This window comes from Bombus flavifrons, chromosome 6, assembly GCF_040668555.2.
Source record: "Bombus flavifrons isolate JBK064 chromosome 6, iyBomFlav1_principal, whole genome shotgun sequence".
In the NCBI taxonomy this organism is placed as follows: domain Eukaryota; kingdom Metazoa; phylum Arthropoda; class Insecta; order Hymenoptera; family Apidae; genus Bombus; species Bombus flavifrons.
Genome location: NC_138447.1, coordinates 6,080,936 through 6,099,697, shown reverse-complemented (window position 1 = coordinate 6,099,697; position 18,762 = coordinate 6,080,936). Strand labels below are relative to the sequence as shown.

The following is an 18,762-nucleotide window of genomic DNA, read 5'->3' as shown; positions in this document are numbered from 1 at the left end:
GCTATTGTAAGCCTTTGTGAGATTATTGCGTTTCAAGTCTTTAAATTCTTTAAAAGTCTAACACATATACCGTCGCTTTGCTAAATATCTCAGAATGTAATATTTCCAATTTATTCGCAAAACTTTTATTTGTACTTTTATTGTACAATTATGATACATTATGCTAATTACACGCATCGCTCGCTATGGATAATTTTACACTAATTTCAACTCAAATCATCGTAGCACTATCATCACCCTACAATATCTAAAAATGTTCCTACTTTGTAAACGTGCGAGAAGGGTGACCGCTCTCGAGAAATTGTTTGTGCGCAAATATTGTAACAATCTGAGAGACTCGATACAAGTATGTATAAACTTAGACGTTACTTCGTAGAACGGTAACTCAGACAGAAAACAGGGAATAAGATAAAACAAACAACGGGAAAGTCGGGCAAACAGAAAACCAACAAACTCGTGCAACGACCCGATGTTTCACTGTCGGTGACTTAAAGCGTTTTCTCTTTATATTGTTCCACATATCGTTGAACAAACGGTAGCCTATATACTCGTAAAGAGGCGATGGAACCCGCACACGCACCCACCCAATAGACTATCACGTGCTCCATAAAGGAAGTTCCTAAACATCCGTATTTCAAGGAGGTGGCCAGCGCGGGATTGAAGTAGCCGCCGGAATAATCGAAAGCTGAAATCAGCGTGAAAATAAATCGAGTATAAGTGTATCAACACGATCATCAACAAGTGTTCACATCGAAAACAAGAGTCTAATCTATGGCCATGATACGATAATACAGAGTATCTAATATTTGCAACGAACAGATTTGATTACTCGCAAACATTTTCAGTTCTTAAATTGCGAAAAGTGTAATACGTTTTCTTCAAGATGCCAGATTTACTAAGGTGAAAGGATCGTAGTGAGGTGAAATCGTAAAGAAACTTTTCTCGAAATAAGAAGAAAAAACAAACGAAAATAAAAGAAATATAGGAAAATGTGAAAAAAAACTAAGCGTTATTCGAGTTATTCCAAGCGAATTTTTAATCGTTTCTGGGGAAGCAAACAAATTATGAATTTATTTTTCGCATCTGTAAAAATAATAAAAAATGTAATAATTCAAAGGACTTTAAAGTGTTGTTATGTTCGTACTTATTATTGCTCGATGAGAGAAATTTCTTCGAATGATCGAAGCAGACAATTTTCGATGGAAAACTTACATTATTGTATATTTGAACACGAAAAAAATTATATTTACGATCCGAATATATTCGAATATTCGAATAATTCAAATATATCCCTACATTCAAAAAGTTTATGTACAATTTCCACATTTACAGAAAAGAGTTGAAAGAATTCAAGAGTGAATAAAGAAATATATATTATATAAGGATACACATATACAACGTACGTACATGTATTCAAAAATATGGATCGATTCAGCTGTTATTTCCCATTAGTTTATATTAATTTGTTAAAGGCGATTGCGTTGACCTATTAAAGTCATATCAAACATCTAAATCTAAATATTTATAAACCGCGAAAGAATATATGTACAAAAACGAATGAAAGTTTCTATTTTTATACAGCTTAGATACCCTGTAGTTAGAAAACTAAAAGGGATATGTAAATAACTAAAGATTAACGTAGGTAAATAAATGAACAAAATTTTTTACAAGACGAATCGTGATATAAATTAATCAAACCTGCAATAACCAAAGTTGTTCCAACGAAGGAATCAAGAATAACACTAATCTTCGAATTTATCTCGCTCAAGCCACGTGAGACCACCCTATATATACAAGTTGCCACGCATTCTATAAATGCTCCAAATATTACAGGCACCTTAAAGATAGAAGAGACACTCGCATAATTTTCGCTAGAATTTATGAAAACTATGATTTTTTAATCTCATATATCCCGATAGGGCACTAACGTTAACGAGGGTATTATAATAGTCTTAAAGATTCACGAAAAATGTAGTGATTTTTATCTTATGTTCTTGCATACGTCACTATCGCGAAAAGACTATTTTTGATACATTTTCGAACGAAAGAAGCAAGCCTATTACAAACAGTTGAGAAAAGTTTGTAATTTATTATCACACTTACTTGTAGATCGGTAGTACAATCTTCGAATGCTTTGTGTTTGTGCGTCGAAACAATTTCGAGTGCCCAAAGTAATTGAACGTATCTAAAAACGGCAAGACCGCCGACAAGTTCGGCCCATATTAAAAGGAAAGCATCGCGCACTGACTTCGTTCCATTGACAACGTCTTCGATGTGCGTGTAGGGACAAGCGGTAGCGTCTTCCCAATTCATAGACCACCAAATCGTCAGTACGAATAAATATACGCCATACATAGAAACACCCCAGTTATCCGCAACTAAGGTACATTATAATTAAAACAGATAATATGTACTGAAAAATTTATACCGAAAAAATATAACGTTCTTATAATTTGACGCTAATAGAATTGTAATTATACATAGTATTCCATTAAAAAATATTAGCTGTTACAGGTACACATAAAAAAAAAAAGAATAAAATTCGATACATATACATGTACATAAGTAAAAACATTATTAGCTTAATAAATTTCGTATCAAATTTTGTAAAATTTATAGAGTTACCAATTAGAAATTATTGACTATAAATTCGGTAAACTTACTTATTATTAATTCGAAACATGCTCCGCAAAGTTCACCGGTAGCAATACCTTCTAAAAATAGGGACCTTACAAACGGATCTTGTATATAATAATTGGTATATCTTCTCATCCAGTAAGCTATGAGACTTGTAAATACAATATACAGTGTAGAAACTGCCAAAGCAATTATCGTTGCAGCCATGGTGTTGATCGAATATAGTATGCACAAGCTCGATATCGTAAAACGGAAACTAAAAAAAAAAACAAAATTACAAAATCATGAATAAATGTTTATATATGTTAATGACTGCTGGTATAATGCACCCCATACATTACCTATACGACCGTAATCGTCGAGCTTAAAACTTGAGCACATATAGTGGGAATTCGGAAAAAGAATAACAAAACACCATATGAAACCAAAAAAATATCTTGAAGAGGCTCTGCGAGAACAATGGAGTGAAATATCAGTAAATTTTGTTAAGAACTTAATACACTTCATGCCAAATAGCATGCAAACGATTATTCGTGGAAAGGGCAATCTTACAAAATATTAATTGTAATATAAATTGGTAATCTATCGTAATGTACGAATACTTTTTTCCCTTATGTGAATTTTCGATTGTCATATGTTACAAAGTACCGCAGTTAACTCTTTTATTTTGTTATATTTATTACTGCTAACATTGCTGTATAACGTGCGATCATCTGTATATCAATGTAATTATTAACATAAAGAACACAGTCTTCCCAATTTTCACGTTCATACTATACGAATACTTTTAATCCAGGCTGCCTATATCGTGGCCCAAACTACAAGCATAACAAGAAATCATAATGCAATTATTGTCAATATTTCGTACACTAAAAAAGTTGTTAAAAACAATCTACCACAATAATTTAATTATACTCTTACAGTAACAATGCGCGAGTATATTGTTACATGTATTCTGGTCTAGAAAAATAATGTATTTAGCATCAAAATATAGTTAACTTTAAGTTTGTAAGTTATTACACATTAACATTATAATACATGTATGTATATACAAAATATAGGAACATTATGCAACAGCAAATTATTACGCAAAACATCATTCGACAAACTATGGTTCCAAGTGATTCTCGTGAACGTAATATAAACTTACATATTTACCACCAAATTTCATTCGCTTTTCTCATCTCTTCCCGAGCAAACATTCACACAATGCTTGTAAATCTATTTCTCGATCTCTTCCTTTCTTTCGCGCACAGCAAGATTTTGCTTAGCTGTTATTTAAAACCATCGAGTGTAATTGAATATATTTGTGTGAATATGTCGCGTAGCTTTAAATAGCTGGTCTCCCAAATTACCTGGTTGTACATCCGCATCACGTTAGATATCGAATATGTTTCAAAATAATCTTATGACGAAACTGAACAGACAATTTTTCGTAAATATGAATAACAATTATACCTGTCACCAAGTATTATTCAATTATTTTGCAACTAACTAGAAGCATTTCATTCATTTTATTTATTCAATTTACTTGTTCATATCGTTACTTTGATTCGTATTTCAAAAATCGAAAAGCAAATTTATGTACACGTGTAGAAGAATAAATTATAAATCTTCCACTCATGCTTACAACAATGTAAATTTAATGCTTACAAATTGTGTTTGTATTACAACCTTTAAAGAATAATTTGATCTGGCCGGTTATAAATTTTTAATTCCATAACATTCGTTTGTTTCCAAACAATTCAGACTGCTGAATGCAGTAAATTCTACACCATAATGACATTGATACAGTTAGTTGGCCTGAATTGTAACGAAATAAAACCGGTATGCCCGAAAGGAAGTATGAATTTAACGCTCAACCAATCAACTAAATACTTAGTTTTACATATTTAAAGTACTAAATGTTTTGACTACTCCAGATTACAAAAATGTCTTTAAAGTACAAATGATAAATAAATTTTATAATACGATTGTCTATTTCTGATTAACACAAAAATAATCGTTATAAAAGCAAATAAAACTTTCAGTTTATACAGTTATGATTGGATGTTTTTATTCGTTTTATGAAGTATTAACTACATTTATTACATAGGTAAATGATTCCATGTTTATTTATGAGTGTGGACTAACTTTATCATTATAAAAAAGAAAGTAACATTTATTTACAAGAATCAAATGACTCTCCTTTGTGCTTTTTGGCCGCTTGAGAATCATCTTGATTCTCAGTTTTTGTCATTAACCTGGAAATCCGTTTTGACTTTAAGTAGGACATTGTTTCGCTTGATGATCTACAATAAAAATTAATTAATTAAAGTTTATCGGTTTTATCGCAGAATAATCTGTACTTAACAATAGGTTAAATTGTAAAATTTTGTATTTACCTTGGATGTGGAGTCTTAGTCTCAGTAAACATTTCTGTTGAATTACTTTCAGATGAACTAGAACTTGTACATGGAGAATACGGAATGATCTGGTATGTAGTTCTACTAACTACCTCAGTAGTTGGTTCTGTATTTTCTGTTTGATTTGGTATATTATTACTAATACGATTTTCCCCATCTAGTATAGGCTTTTTCTTATCTTCAACATCTGTTTTCACAGATTTTATATCAACATGATTCTCAGCCTTAGTTTTTAGTTTACCATCTTGTGTGGGAAAATTTACAGTTGGTATTGTTATATTTCTATCTCCTTTTCCTGCAATCATTAAGTTAATCAATAGTTTAGAGAGTTCTTCCCTTTTCCTTGTTACTACTATTTCCTCAAACCAATTTTTCAGTGTCTTTATTGGCAATGTATAATCTTTAATGGGATTCTGAAAAAAAATGTATTATTGTACAATTTGTAATGCTACCTCAGCTACCAATTATACCAATGATGTAAACTAAAAAAATAAACCTACTTTAAAGAAGCTCTCTACGTATTGTAATACATATAATCCGCAATCAGTGAAATTTGATTGCTGAGGAACTTTCAACGATGCTCCTTTAATAGTATCTTTTGAAAACACTTTCTCATTTCCCATTTTTGCAACATACTCACAGCTTAAGTAATCTCTTAATGTAGCTACTACACGTGCTCTACTTGCCCCCGCAAGAGAGTCAAATATTAATATGCAGGGTCTATAAAAAATAAAATAAAAATATGAATAAATATAGTATCCTATTTGGAACGTCACTTGTTTTAAAAGTATATGCAAATACTTACACTTTTATAGTCTCTTTCTCCTGCTGTATATTTGGTTCAACATTTGGAGATAAACCTTTATTTTCTGCATTTTCTGATTCATCCTACATTAGAAATTGCCAATAGCATATACTTTGATACATTTATAATTTATTATAATCTATATTAAAACATAACTTAGTTTGCGGCACACTTACATCATCTTCGCTATCCATCTCCATTTCTTCGTCATCACCTTCAGCTTCGTCTCTTTCTGAACCATCATCACCTTGATCTATAGTCACAGTAGTTGTCACTGGTTTGAGAGTTGTACTTCCAATCGTAACAGCTTGTAGTTTTACTTCCTTTAATTTTTTACTTTTTTGTACAGTCTTGCGAACATCATTTTCATCACATCGTTTTGGCTGTGCAAAAACTTTACCCACCAAACCAGGGAAACAAATAATAGCCAAAAACCAATGGGCACTGTAATATTATTTTACATAACAAGTGTCACTTGGAAATATTTTAGATTAAATAGAGACATAAAAACAGAATTGAGCATTTGAGAAAGATAAGTACTTACTGTTCATTTATAGGAATTATAATGAAATCTTTTTCAAATATGTTAACGTTTTTCGTCCACTTTTGTACTCTTGCATGTCTCTTGGCAGCAGGTGAAAGAGGTACATTAGTTTCACCTGCTTGAGCATGTGGACTTGTTAATCGTTTATAAAAATATGAACTGAATACATGAGTTCTATGTTGATCAGATTCTGATAACACCTCCAGTGTCAAATATTTTAGATAGAAGTCTATAATTACATCGTTTAAAAACTGATCCTCCCCAAGACATAAATAATCTTCAGTGTTAATCGCTATACCGCCTTTTGCAGGTGGTGGAGGATATACAGTTATTCTGTAAATAACAAATCGTACGTTATACGAAAAGTGAAAACTGTTAATTGTAAAAAGGAAATGTTTCAAACAAAAGTGAAGAATATAAGAAGAAACAGATTATGTTAACATTTATTTGACCAGCTTTGAAAAATATCCCGAGAATGAAGAAGTTTCAATATTAGTTATAGAAACTATAAATATAATAAAAAGTATAAGTTTCAATTTAAAATATTAATTGTTACCATCAACTCATTCCCAAGTAAAATAAGAAGAAAAAAAAGGAAATAGTATAAATATGATTATTTATTCTAATTCTGTAATTAAATTTGTTTCTTACGTCTGTATACCGCCATTGACATTTGAATTAGTTGTTGTTCCAGTTTGATTTTCTTTTCTAGATGAGCTTTGTATTTTTAGCTTCTGAAAGAAGACGAATTATATTTGAGAGATAGTAATTTTACATACTTATCAATAACATATATTACTCACATCTTTCGGCGATGCTCGTACAAGGATATCATTTGCCTCCTTTGAGCTTAATTCTTCTAACAAGCGTCTTCGCGAAAACAAAGATTTTAGCACAACTTTCGATTCTTCGGATAATTTCTCTGGTAGTAAAGTTATCCGTTTATGTGTATGATCTGTAAAAATGTTAACATTCTCATTTCATTTATAAATAAATAAATAAATATATATATATATATATATATATATATATATATATATATATATATATATATGTAAAATATATTATAAAGTATAATATATTTTAAAGTTGATACCTTTTCCAGCAGGATCATAATATGGCCCTTTTGGATCCTGCATTCCTAATAATTCGCGAATCATAGCTCCAGTATTAGTAGATGTATAAAAGAAAAGCACTGGCATTGCTTTGCCAAAATGAATTAGCACTTTTACTATATCTTGGATTTTAACTTCTAATGCTACGAAAGTTTTATCTGCAACAAAAATGCGCGAATATTTTTATATGACAAATACCTATCAAAATAACATATAATTATGAACATATAATAATTAGTAAAAGATTACCATCTTCTAATAGGGGTACACCAAATCTTACTCCAGTTTGCGAGATTATGACTCTCTCTCGAGGAACATATTTATAAGATCCTATCCTTACTGTTCGACACAACAAAGAAGTATGTGGAGATTGAAGAGAATTATCTGAAAATATTTATTTTCGCGTTTTCTCATTTTATATATAATTACATTCAAAATGCAATAAATTGAAATCAACGTATTTTATAGAAATCATATACATATGTAAAATACGTAAAGTATGAAGCATATTGCAAGATACCTTTAATATCTTCACTCTCCATAGCATAATCAGAACTCACGCTAGAAATAGAATTGTTCGTAATTACTGGTTCCTTCTCAAGAATGGTTTCCATTTCTTCACTAAAATTATTACTTGCGTCGTTTGAAAATATATTGTTACTAGAGCCTTCCGGTTTTTTAATTTTGCCTTCCTCCTCTTCGTCAGATGATATTGTCAGACACTCTGTATAAGAAATATCATGTCTGAGCTGTCTGTATGTCATAAGATATATAAAAGAATTCACTTCAAAATTTTTGTTGTATATAAACATAATTATAGTAATAAAGATTATTCGATTCAATTGTAAGACACAAAAGTACGATAATAGAAACAGTATTTTTCTCAAGGTCGTTCGTTCCATGTTTTCTAAATTATTAATGCCTTTATTCAAATTTCTGACATTACAATAAAAAAGAAAAAGAAAGTATTAACTTATTTATATATTTAGACACATCGCGAAATAATATATGAGACAAGACCTACAACACATTTATAGTTCCGAAAAATTCGAAAAAAGAAAGAAGAAAATATAAAGCTTTAAAAAATGTTCAAATTTAAAGAAACATAAACTATTAATATTTTAGACGTTTAGCATGTTTAGAAATATAACAATAATAATAATGAAAATTAATACATATGTATATGAAGTAGTGTTTACTATAAATTATGTCATTATTAACATGAATGTTATCGTCATCGATCATTTAACAAGTAATCAAAAGAAGCTAAATAATGAAAATTAATACATATATATATGAAGTAGTGTTTACTATAAATTATGTCATTATTAACATGAATGTTATCGTCATCGATCATTTAACAAGTAATCAAAAGAAGCTAAATATGTTACTTCACATTATTATGATTTTAAACAATAAATCACTTTAATCATGAATATAATCTCTTGTGTAGACATGATTATATTATAGATATTACTTGAATAATGTGTCAAATATACAAAGTAGTAAAGTTAGGATGTACATTCAAATAAATATTTCTTAAGCATTTATTTCTATATATCTTTCACATCAAATATCTCGCAGTGTGTTAGGCATACAATGTAAATACATACCATTGATTTTTGTTTTTAATTTCTCTTTAGTTCAAGCATTAAACAAAACATATGGTTCCATTTAAAAAAATATTGATGACCTTGAGAAAAATATTCCTTCCACTATCATATTTCCTTTTGGAAAATTGTATTATTTTGCTCATTTTTCTTTCTGCTATATTCAAATGCAACAGAGATGTTCAGCCATACTGTTTAAACTTACACAAGATAATATTGTATCGTTGAATAAAATCATATAAATTATTTTTTCTACCTGGCTCTTTATGAATAGGCCTTGGTCTTGAAACGCCGCCTCTTCCTCTTCCCCTTCCACGTTTATACACAGACCCATCTCGCTCCAATTTCTCTAATTTTGCCGATGAATTTCGTTCGTTATTTTTCTTGTAAAAAGTCTACAAAAAATTAACATAATAATACAAACTTAAAGATTTATATTATAAATTATATTTGTATCATAAAGTATTTATATTACATTTAGTAAAATAGATATTATAATGGACTTTAAACTAAATTTATACGGAGATGACAAGTTAATATCACAAATTTTAATCTTAGATAGATCTAGAATATTGATTTCTTAGAGCCTTATAATCCTTACGTCAATAGTTAGCATTGTTTCTTTCTTTTCTTGCATACCCATTGTCATTGATATAGATTTCACATCTTTGGGTAATTTTCTTTTACATCTTAGACATCGATTAAAGTCAATAGAACTGATACCACAGTGGGAACAGACAGCCAACATTCCTTCAATGTATATAGGTTCCTGCAAGACATATCGAAAATAATAAATAAAAGATATGAAAAATACATTTATATTAAAAAAATATCTTTATTATATGTAAAAGAAATAAAATTCATTGTTATGTAATATGTTACCATATTATAAATAAATATAATTGTGCTATGATAATAGAATGATTAAAATTTACGAAAAACGTGGACCATTCAATGTGTGCACTGTAGTCATAATTTTAATATTCTACATTCTATATTTTTGTTTATTTAATTGTTTCAATAATAGTATTTGTCTATATGACAAATAATGTATGTAAATGATGATTTATATGATGTTCCTAATTAATAATTATTTTTGTCAGTAATTCCGTTAAAATTTTTAGAAATGCTATGTAAATGCCTTTAATGAAATAAAAATTTAAATTTCATGCAAAAGAACATTCTTAGCCGAAATATAAAAATTAAATATCTAATTTAAACTTATACTTAACAATATAACTATATCATTTAATATATAGATTTAACAATTCATGATAGATGTTATACGTATATTGTTATACATAGATTTTAAATTAAGGTAATAAATTTAAAGAGAAATTTGATGTGTAATTACTCTCTAAAATTAATCTCTATGTGTAGCTTTTCAATGTTTAAATATATAAGCAATTTAAAAAGAGGCTTCATGCATTTTACACGCTGTTTCATCAATATTAAATAATTTGTTACTTTCATGCAATATCAATCATTACAAATACGAAGAGATGCGTTATATAAACATTTCTGTGAAAAAATGGTTCAATCAATTCACATATTAATTGCATTAAAAATTCATGTATCAACCAAAATTTATATATTAATTATTTATGACATTTATTCTTCACATAATTCTTATGATAATTTGATTTGTTATTGTTTCATATTTTATTATTATTCATTTTTATTCTGGTAATAGTTATATAACTTAGTTATGACATTAACATTCATAGAAATTTCATAGATTTTTAGTGCAGTTACAAACTAGCTTACAAGCTAGGCTTCAAAAATATATACATCTATGTAATATATTTTATTTCATGTATCAAAATTAAAATAATTTTTATTTTATTATTCCTTCAAAAAGACATTGAATACTTCTCTAGCATGATTTCATTTTAGTTAAGCAAAACATGCTTACAGTGTTACTGCTTTTTATGCATAAATATAAAATACATAATTATAAAAATGTTTATATAAACTATATTATTACAAACCAAAAATTAAATAAATGTTTTATATATTATCAGAAGTTGTTGTATAAAACTAAAAAATTACAACTTACCTCATTTTGTTGTACGGGATTACTATTCTCATCTGGTGAACTGAAATGTTCAATATAATATATAAAAATATTTTATGTGTTAACTTCAATCAGTGATATATTTAAAAGCTTACCTATGAGAATTGTCTAAATTAGTATTTGCACTATCTTGAGAACTATCATTTTCACTCATATCATATGAAGCAACTGCACCAGGCCCAGCTTCTACAATGTAATTGATACCCAACATAGGATCAGAAACTAAAGAGACACTTGTTTTCCCACAAAATACAATATTTGCCTACAAATGCAAATCATTTTTAATTAATTCAATTAACAATTTTTGTAAAATTTCTTTTGGTGACTATTAACATACCTGTTCCAGTAAATCTTGAACTGTACAATCTTCATTAGGTATGTCAAATGTAATTAATCTCTGTTCACCATTGGAAAGCATAACTAACATTTTTGCAGTATTTCCTTGTATTTGAGGTTGAACTTTAGTATTTGTTGGATTATGAATAACTTTTTCAAGATAAGCGATACTTTCAGTAGAACCATTTTCTGAATCAGTTTGCGAAGGAAAACTTTGTTGATTTATTGGATCTTTTTCACTGAGTGATGAAGATTCCAGAGATTCAACATCCATAGTATTAAGCACATTTTGAGATGGAGGTGAAAGTGGTGATTGTTCATACTGAGATTTTTGCGGTGTGGTTTGTTTCTGAAATTGTAATTGTGATGACGATGACATTTGTTTCTGTTGTACTGAATTTGTAGTTGTTTGTTGCCGTGGATTATTCAATGAACTTTGCACTGATTGTGAAGCAATATTTGATAATCTCTGCGTATTATTTCCTTGTAATCTTTGATCATTTTGCACTTGTCTTTGATTTTGCATTTGTTTTAATCTTGTTTGTTCCATTTTAGGCTGTTGCACTTTTAAGGAACTTTTTGGCAAGGTAGGAGCTTGAGGTCTACTATGAACTGTACTCAAAGGAGAATGTATTTGTGTAGAAATTTGTGTCACATTCTGTCCAATGGGACTAATTGTTTTATTACAAAATGGTGTAGATGCTCTGATAGACGCATTAGCGTTTGGTATTTGAGTTCCAATGTTATTTGTTACATTCACCCTGTCAATGGATGATGTTCCTATTTGTACACTATTTGTTGATAATCGATTTCTGTTTTGGTATGATTTAAGTGGTTTTCTTTTTACAATTTCAGTATTCGATGAAGATAATTCACAAAGTCCATGTAGAAGATTCTAAAAATATATAACTGTTATTGCACTTAATAATTTGCAAAATAAAACTATTATGATTCTTTACACTTACTTGTGAAGAAGAATTATTTTGATTTTCATTTAAATTGCCAGTTTGAATTTTTTCTGATATCAATGCATTCTGTTTTGAAACTGCATTTACATTGATACTATTTTCTTGCATTTTTATCCATTGTATTTGTTGCCCATCATTATTACAACCTATAAATGTTTTGGAACCTAAATAAGAAAACAATGTTCTTATAAGTTGCTTTACTCTTTCATTGTAACCATAAAACTCTTCCTTTTACATATTAGTGTAAATTCTTGGATTTAATGCACTATTAAGATGCTATACAAATTCATTAAATTTACCTTTATTATCCACAATGTTTACAATGTTCCCACCTACAGTATTATCATTTACTGTCGTAGCCTTTAATATACCTTGGGGTGAAGTTAATTCATTTGTATTTGTTTTGATTATAAAAACGTTTTGTCTGAAAGTAAAAATGCATCATTTCAATAAGTTGAAATATGAGAAAACTCAAAACAACAAACATTTTAACAAAATAGTGCAAACTACTTCCTGTCTGAGACATTAGTATACATTTATAAATCAACTAAATATACTTCTAATGAATGGTTCTGATGACACATAAATAAATTGTGATTGAAGATATGTTTTATGGTCCCTACATGTCAATTATGTGTATAATGTTTATAAGTGAGAAGCACGAGGAAAAAGGGGTGCATTGCTATATTTTTAATTGCATTCTATAAAATATAATTAATTCTTCCATTTCATATATATTCTGATACATATACTATATTACCAAATACAAAATTTTTAATTTTATAAGGTCAGCACCATGATACTTTAATGCAATTATTAATAAATGGATTATGTTAATAAAAAGTACATTTTAATGTACTTGTATTATAACTTATTGCATACGAACTTTTTAAGATGAATTTGGTAATATTATTGTTATGTGAACAATTAATTATTGAATTCATAGAGCTAACAGATGCATATAAATCACTAAAAGAAATTTAGGGAAAACAAATTTCAAAACACAGAAAATTTAATGTAATATAATTATATGTATACATAAATGGCAAATATATATTAATATTTAATAAAATAAAGAAGTTCAGAAACATATATTTCATCATATTATTATTTAAAAATATTTGGTTTATTAGTGCACATTATACCTTATATTTGAAATTAGTTTATTCTTTCATAGTTATGTGTTCCTATCATGTTATATGATTATAATTTTATGATATTTTATAATTTTAGCAAATTGTTAATACATTCGATATTCAATGAATGAATGATATAATTACACTTATTTGTTGTGTTATATTTCTATACTTGTTTGTTGTGACTTATTTCATAAAGTGACATGAAGTGAATAATGGAATTGATATGATATGCCCAGATTTTACATGCTTACATAAATTTACTATGATTTAGATCACCCAAATACAATATTTCATTATTAAATCAGAAAACCTACTGTGTAATTACAAAAGATTTCTTTGAGGCACACATGTACAATACATATACATATACACACATATATGTATGTATATATATATACACTAGTGTAATATATTTTAAATTTACATTTCAGTGTTACAAATAAACAATGCACTATTATTCTTAATAATTTTATTAACAGAAGCAAATTCATAACTTTTTTAATACATCATGTTTCTACATATATAGCTAGAAGACAACCTTAAGAAGTTTTTATTAATATGCTATATTTCTATAAAACATATCAAAACAGACATAATTGTCTGTTAGAATTACAAATTGAAATGCTGACACAATATAATTTTATTCTAAACACATTATACATATACATGAAATTATATAGATCTATTTACAAAATTGTGTGTAATTAAAATAATTTATTTAAATTATTATATAATTGCAATCGTATTACATACTATAAAATATATTTTCATAATGCAACATGAATAAAAATATTTGTTATATTCTAATAACATGCTGTATAATTGATATTTAGTTTTCATAAGCACCACATACCAATACCCCCTTTGTTTTCCTCGAGTATCTAACAGTTTTTATATTGCAATATGTATATTAATGTGTGTGTGTGTGTGTGCATATATATATATACACACACACGCTCATACACACACACAAAAGACTAAAAGCACGAAGATACTACACTGCTACTTCAATATTTGGATAATTAAAATGCATGCGCACAAATTACCCTTGATCCAATTGTGTTGCAGAAATTTGACTCCCTAAATTAATTTGCTGTGAAAATATCGCTTGCCCGCTGTTTTGTGGTGCAGTGGTATAAGCCAAAAATTGTTGAGAACCATTACCACCATTATTTATGTCTTCAACAACTAATTGTACACTTTGTCCCTCAACAGAGCAAATTCTCTGCACTTCTTCAAGTGTTAATGTACCACTGGCATTGGTCACGAAATTATAATATTGTGCCATAGTATTTAAGACTTAAATGCTTGCAAATATGATTTTTTGTCAATCAATGTAGATCAAATGAATCAATGTCACTACTATGCCAAATTACACCAGTCCATCAGTATCATATCTGTAGAACGATGAATTAGTATCTGCACAATAAAACCTATTAAAAGTAATTTAAGATTACTTGTGTTTTTCTATGATATATGTTTACATAAGTTAAGTTTTATTATTTCATAGAAAATGTGAATATAAAAATACATAAACAAACATTAAAAATAAAAATGTATTGTAATATTAGATCAGGTTAAATTAACCTTGGTTAATGATAATATATATTTGCATCACTGCTTTTTGGAATGCATATCATATTAAATTTTTGTTCAGATTTGTAAAACCAAAGAATAATAACATTACTGATGATAAAACTGTTTACCTATATCAAAAGAATTACATATACCAATTATAGATAAAAAATCACATATTTGCAAAAAGTAATTTATTCCCAAACTGAATGGCAATTATACTTTTTCTTAAATTAATACTTTACATTTACTTTATAAAATCTTTTTTTTAATTACATTTCATGTATATTATGATAGATGTTTAAAATAGGTATATATTATATATGTATATAGAAACTAGAACAAGATCTTATTGAGCTACAAAATATAACATTAATAAATATAAAAAGCATACCAAAAATATTTTATTTTATTTATAAATAGACATAAAGTAAAACTTCTTAAGTAGTCTCCTACACACAGCTTTTTAAATATTGCATAAAACCACCTTAAATCACATCACAATTAAAAATGAAATCTAAACATAAATTTCTGTTGCACGATCAAACTATATAAAAATTGTTGTACAACATGTGCTTCAAAGATTTACAATTTTAATAATAAAAAGCTATTTTTTCTTCGTGTAAAGAATATATTCTAATAAACCTTATAGACAAAAATATCTTTCTAATTTATAGTAGCATGCAAAATTTTAAGAAAAAGAATTTGTATGATCTTGAAATTATTTAAATAGCATACAGACAAATTTATGTGAATAATAGATTACACAATTTTCTGTACTATACAATGTTTAAGAAGTTTCATAATATATTTAGGTTTATTTTATTTCACATTGTGAGATACGTCCTATTATCATATATATAATACGTATTCTCATATCAATAGTAAGAGCTTAATAAAAATGTAAATAATATATTATTGAGAATATGATGTTTAATGTTCTCTATAAATACTTCATTAACAAAGAAAAAGTTTACTACAAAACTCCTATATTATTAAAAAGTAATGATTTCACTATTCTCTGATAATATTAAATAACTAATAGAATTTACATAATAGTTTGATTTATATATAATAAAACTTTTATGATTGTCTAAATATTTTCTAAAATTTTGTGCATTTTCACTAATATAAAATATTTATATCTTCTGTTTACAAAAATGTAATACACATATACATACAGTATATCTTGTTATTTGTACATACGCTATATTTCCTTAATTATTGAAAATACTAAAAAATGTTTCATATGGAAGTTGTTTGATTTCATGGGGGAAACTTAGTAAGATATTGTTTACATTCTCACTTAAAGAAATTTCAATGCCAATGTAACTTCTTTAAATGGAACTACATGTGTACATTTTTCTATACATTATTTGATGCATTTTTTGACTTTAATCTAGTAAAACTTATCATATGAAAGACAAGAAAAGAAAACGCTGTGTTTTTATGTTTACGATTTCTTTGTCTTCCAAACAATAAGTTTTACAAAATTAAAATTAAAATATATTTTAAACTAATCATTTTTCAACCCGAGTACTTTAATATGTACATTCCTATAGAGAATTAAAGAATGCATCAGGTGGCATATAAAAAAATGCAGTTCAATTTAAAAAATATTACATTGGCATTGTAAATCCCTTTAAATATAAAAAACTAAAAAAATCTTGTTCTCTCACAAAATCATACAATTTTCATATGAAACATTTTTTAGTATTTTCAATAGTCAAGAATATAATAGCTTGTAAACCGATAAACAGGACATGCTTTATATATATATTCAATAATATTAATAATTAAAATATTCTTTTGATAATAAAAATACGGTTTTTTCACAAAATTATTTTCTCCATCCACTTATTAAAATTACCTTTAATTAATATACTCAAATAGTTCATAGAGTGCTTCATAGAAAATCTCATAAAGTACTTCTGAATAAATGTGAATAATATAGTTCACAACATACATGTATAAAACCATATAAATCTAGTCAAGTACAAAAAATCATCGAAAACATAGAACACAGAAAAGAAATTTGTTAATAAAATATAGTTAATAAAATATTGTTAAGTATTGTTAATAAAATAAGCATTGTAGTAAGAATGTGTTTCTAAGATATTTTGTTTGGAAATTTGTATATTTTTATTATCACTTTGTCAATAACTATAATAATTATTACTCAATGCAATAAAAATATATGATTTAAATACATATTTTATAGTTACAAAAAATTTTCAATAGATTTAAATACAAGAGATATGTTGAAATTCAGATGAGGAAATCTCTAACGAATTATTGGAGTTTTTATAACACATGTAATATAAGTCAATAATTAATATGATATATTGAATTATAATATGTAAGTATGTAAGTACAGAATAAAATTGAATGTAAAAATTATCTCACTATGTGCGTGTAGGTGTGTGCGTACGTGCGTGCATGCGTGCGTGCGCGCGCGTGTATGTTGTGTGTGATTTCTAATATTATTATTGTTTTTACACTTGTAAATACAAAATGAGAATTTGGAATAATATCTCAATTATGAGAAATAGTTAAATTTCACAGAATCATAACCTAGAAAACAAAGAAACAAATCGACCTGGTTTCCATATATCTGTTAAGAAATTAAAATAATAAATTAAAAGTAAACACGTGCACTAGAAATACACATATTACTATGTATAATAAAATATATTTACAATTCAACATCGAAACGTGCGAAGTAAATGACGGTAGAACTGTTTGAGAATTTTACCATAACCTTATTTCAAAATTTCAATTATCTTAAGCAAAAATTATAATGAAATAGCACTAAGAACATTTACATTTTGCTATGTTATAAAGCTATTTTATTGTCAATTTCATATAAAAAACATGCGGAATTACCGACTTGAATATGAATCGACGTCTAGTGCACACGTTATAAATTTTTTATTAAATTGACAACCATGATACTTACAGTTGTTTGTAGAAGAAGAAATAAATACACAATCCCGAATTCGGCAGTAGTAAATACTCCTTAGATTGTATTCTAGTTATTTCGTTATAGTTCGCGCAAGTAAATAACAATTCCAATTCGCCATTTTACGTTACCGTTTACGTGAAAGAATCGCAAAGCAACCGATAGACCGCAAAAGATTACGCCACTGCGTCACTGAAGTAGAATTTCCGGGTCCGGTTTTCTAAAACATTAACGGCGCGAAATTTGGTATGTTATGCCAACTACAGTTTCTGTGAGATGCCAATACAACGTATACTTAATTTGTGTTCATTATTTAGTGATACAGTCGTTATATTATTAAAATCTTACTTCACTCACGCATATAAATAGAGTTAATAATGAATATAGGTAATAATTCTCAAACCTTTCTAATGGAAATTTCTTAAAAGTTTATAATAAATTGCACGTTATAATACTACAATTTGTTACAAACGATTTATTTTTTAGATTTTAATATCTTTAGAGAAAATGAATTGTAAGATAAATATATTGTTCATGTTTTTAAATTTACAAGGAACTAGGAAGTAAAATTCACAAATAAAATGTATTT

The 18,762-nt window shown here is 27.5% G+C and overlaps 2 protein-coding genes across 6 annotated transcripts in view; both read right to left on the bottom strand.

The window, feature by feature from the left end:
* LOC138181092 (aquaporin-11) overlaps positions 1 to 4,516 on the bottom strand; it is a 38,299-nt gene extending 33,783 nt beyond the window's left edge. The window contains exons 1-8 of one of the 2 annotated variants that reach the window (XM_069115649.1): positions 4,096 to 4,213; positions 3,788 to 3,992; positions 3,240 to 3,455; positions 2,979 to 3,085; positions 2,664 to 2,893; positions 2,104 to 2,378; positions 1,699 to 1,837; positions 110 to 685 (exon numbers count right to left, since the gene is read on the bottom strand). In XM_069115649.1, coding sequence (XP_068971750.1) covers positions 489 to 685; positions 1,699 to 1,837; positions 2,104 to 2,378; positions 2,664 to 2,844 — 792 coding nt within the window. In that variant the 5' untranslated portion in view covers positions 2,845 to 2,893; positions 2,979 to 3,085; positions 3,240 to 3,455; positions 3,788 to 3,992; positions 4,096 to 4,213 and the 3' untranslated portion in view covers positions 110 to 488. Of the gene's footprint in view, positions 1 to 109; positions 686 to 1,698; positions 1,838 to 2,103; positions 2,379 to 2,663; positions 2,894 to 2,978; positions 3,086 to 3,239; positions 3,456 to 3,787; positions 3,993 to 4,095 lie in introns of those variants that run through there. The other variant, XM_069115648.1, reaches the window with a different exon arrangement.
* A 151-nt stretch (positions 4,517 to 4,667) lies between these two features.
* On the bottom strand, positions 4,668 to 18,369 carry LOC138181087 (uncharacterized). 4 transcript variants are annotated; one of them, XM_069115637.1, is made up of 20 exons: positions 18,171 to 18,369; positions 14,683 to 15,069; positions 12,797 to 12,921; positions 12,495 to 12,661; positions 11,531 to 12,424; positions 11,289 to 11,455; positions 11,176 to 11,215; positions 9,718 to 9,885; positions 9,373 to 9,511; positions 8,027 to 8,230; positions 7,756 to 7,890; positions 7,488 to 7,664; positions 7,195 to 7,346; positions 7,043 to 7,122; positions 6,392 to 6,724; positions 6,024 to 6,291; positions 5,848 to 5,930; positions 5,543 to 5,762; positions 5,022 to 5,455; positions 4,668 to 4,928 (listed from the first exon to the last, which is right to left on the bottom strand). In XM_069115637.1, exons 2-20 carry the CDS (start codon positions 14,922 to 14,924, stop codon positions 4,799 to 4,801), a joined length of 4,158 nt encoding a protein of 1,385 aa, XP_068971738.1. In that variant the 5' UTR covers positions 14,925 to 15,069; positions 18,171 to 18,369; the 3' UTR covers positions 4,668 to 4,798. The 4 variants fall into 4 exon arrangements, with proteins under 4 accessions (XP_068971738.1, XP_068971736.1, XP_068971737.1 ...); XM_069115635.1 differs by having other exon boundaries at positions 7,043 to 7,125; positions 18,171 to 18,368; XM_069115636.1 differs by having other exon boundaries at positions 7,043 to 7,125; positions 14,683 to 15,055; positions 18,171 to 18,368.
* Between the last annotated feature and the right edge of the window lie 393 nt (positions 18,370 to 18,762).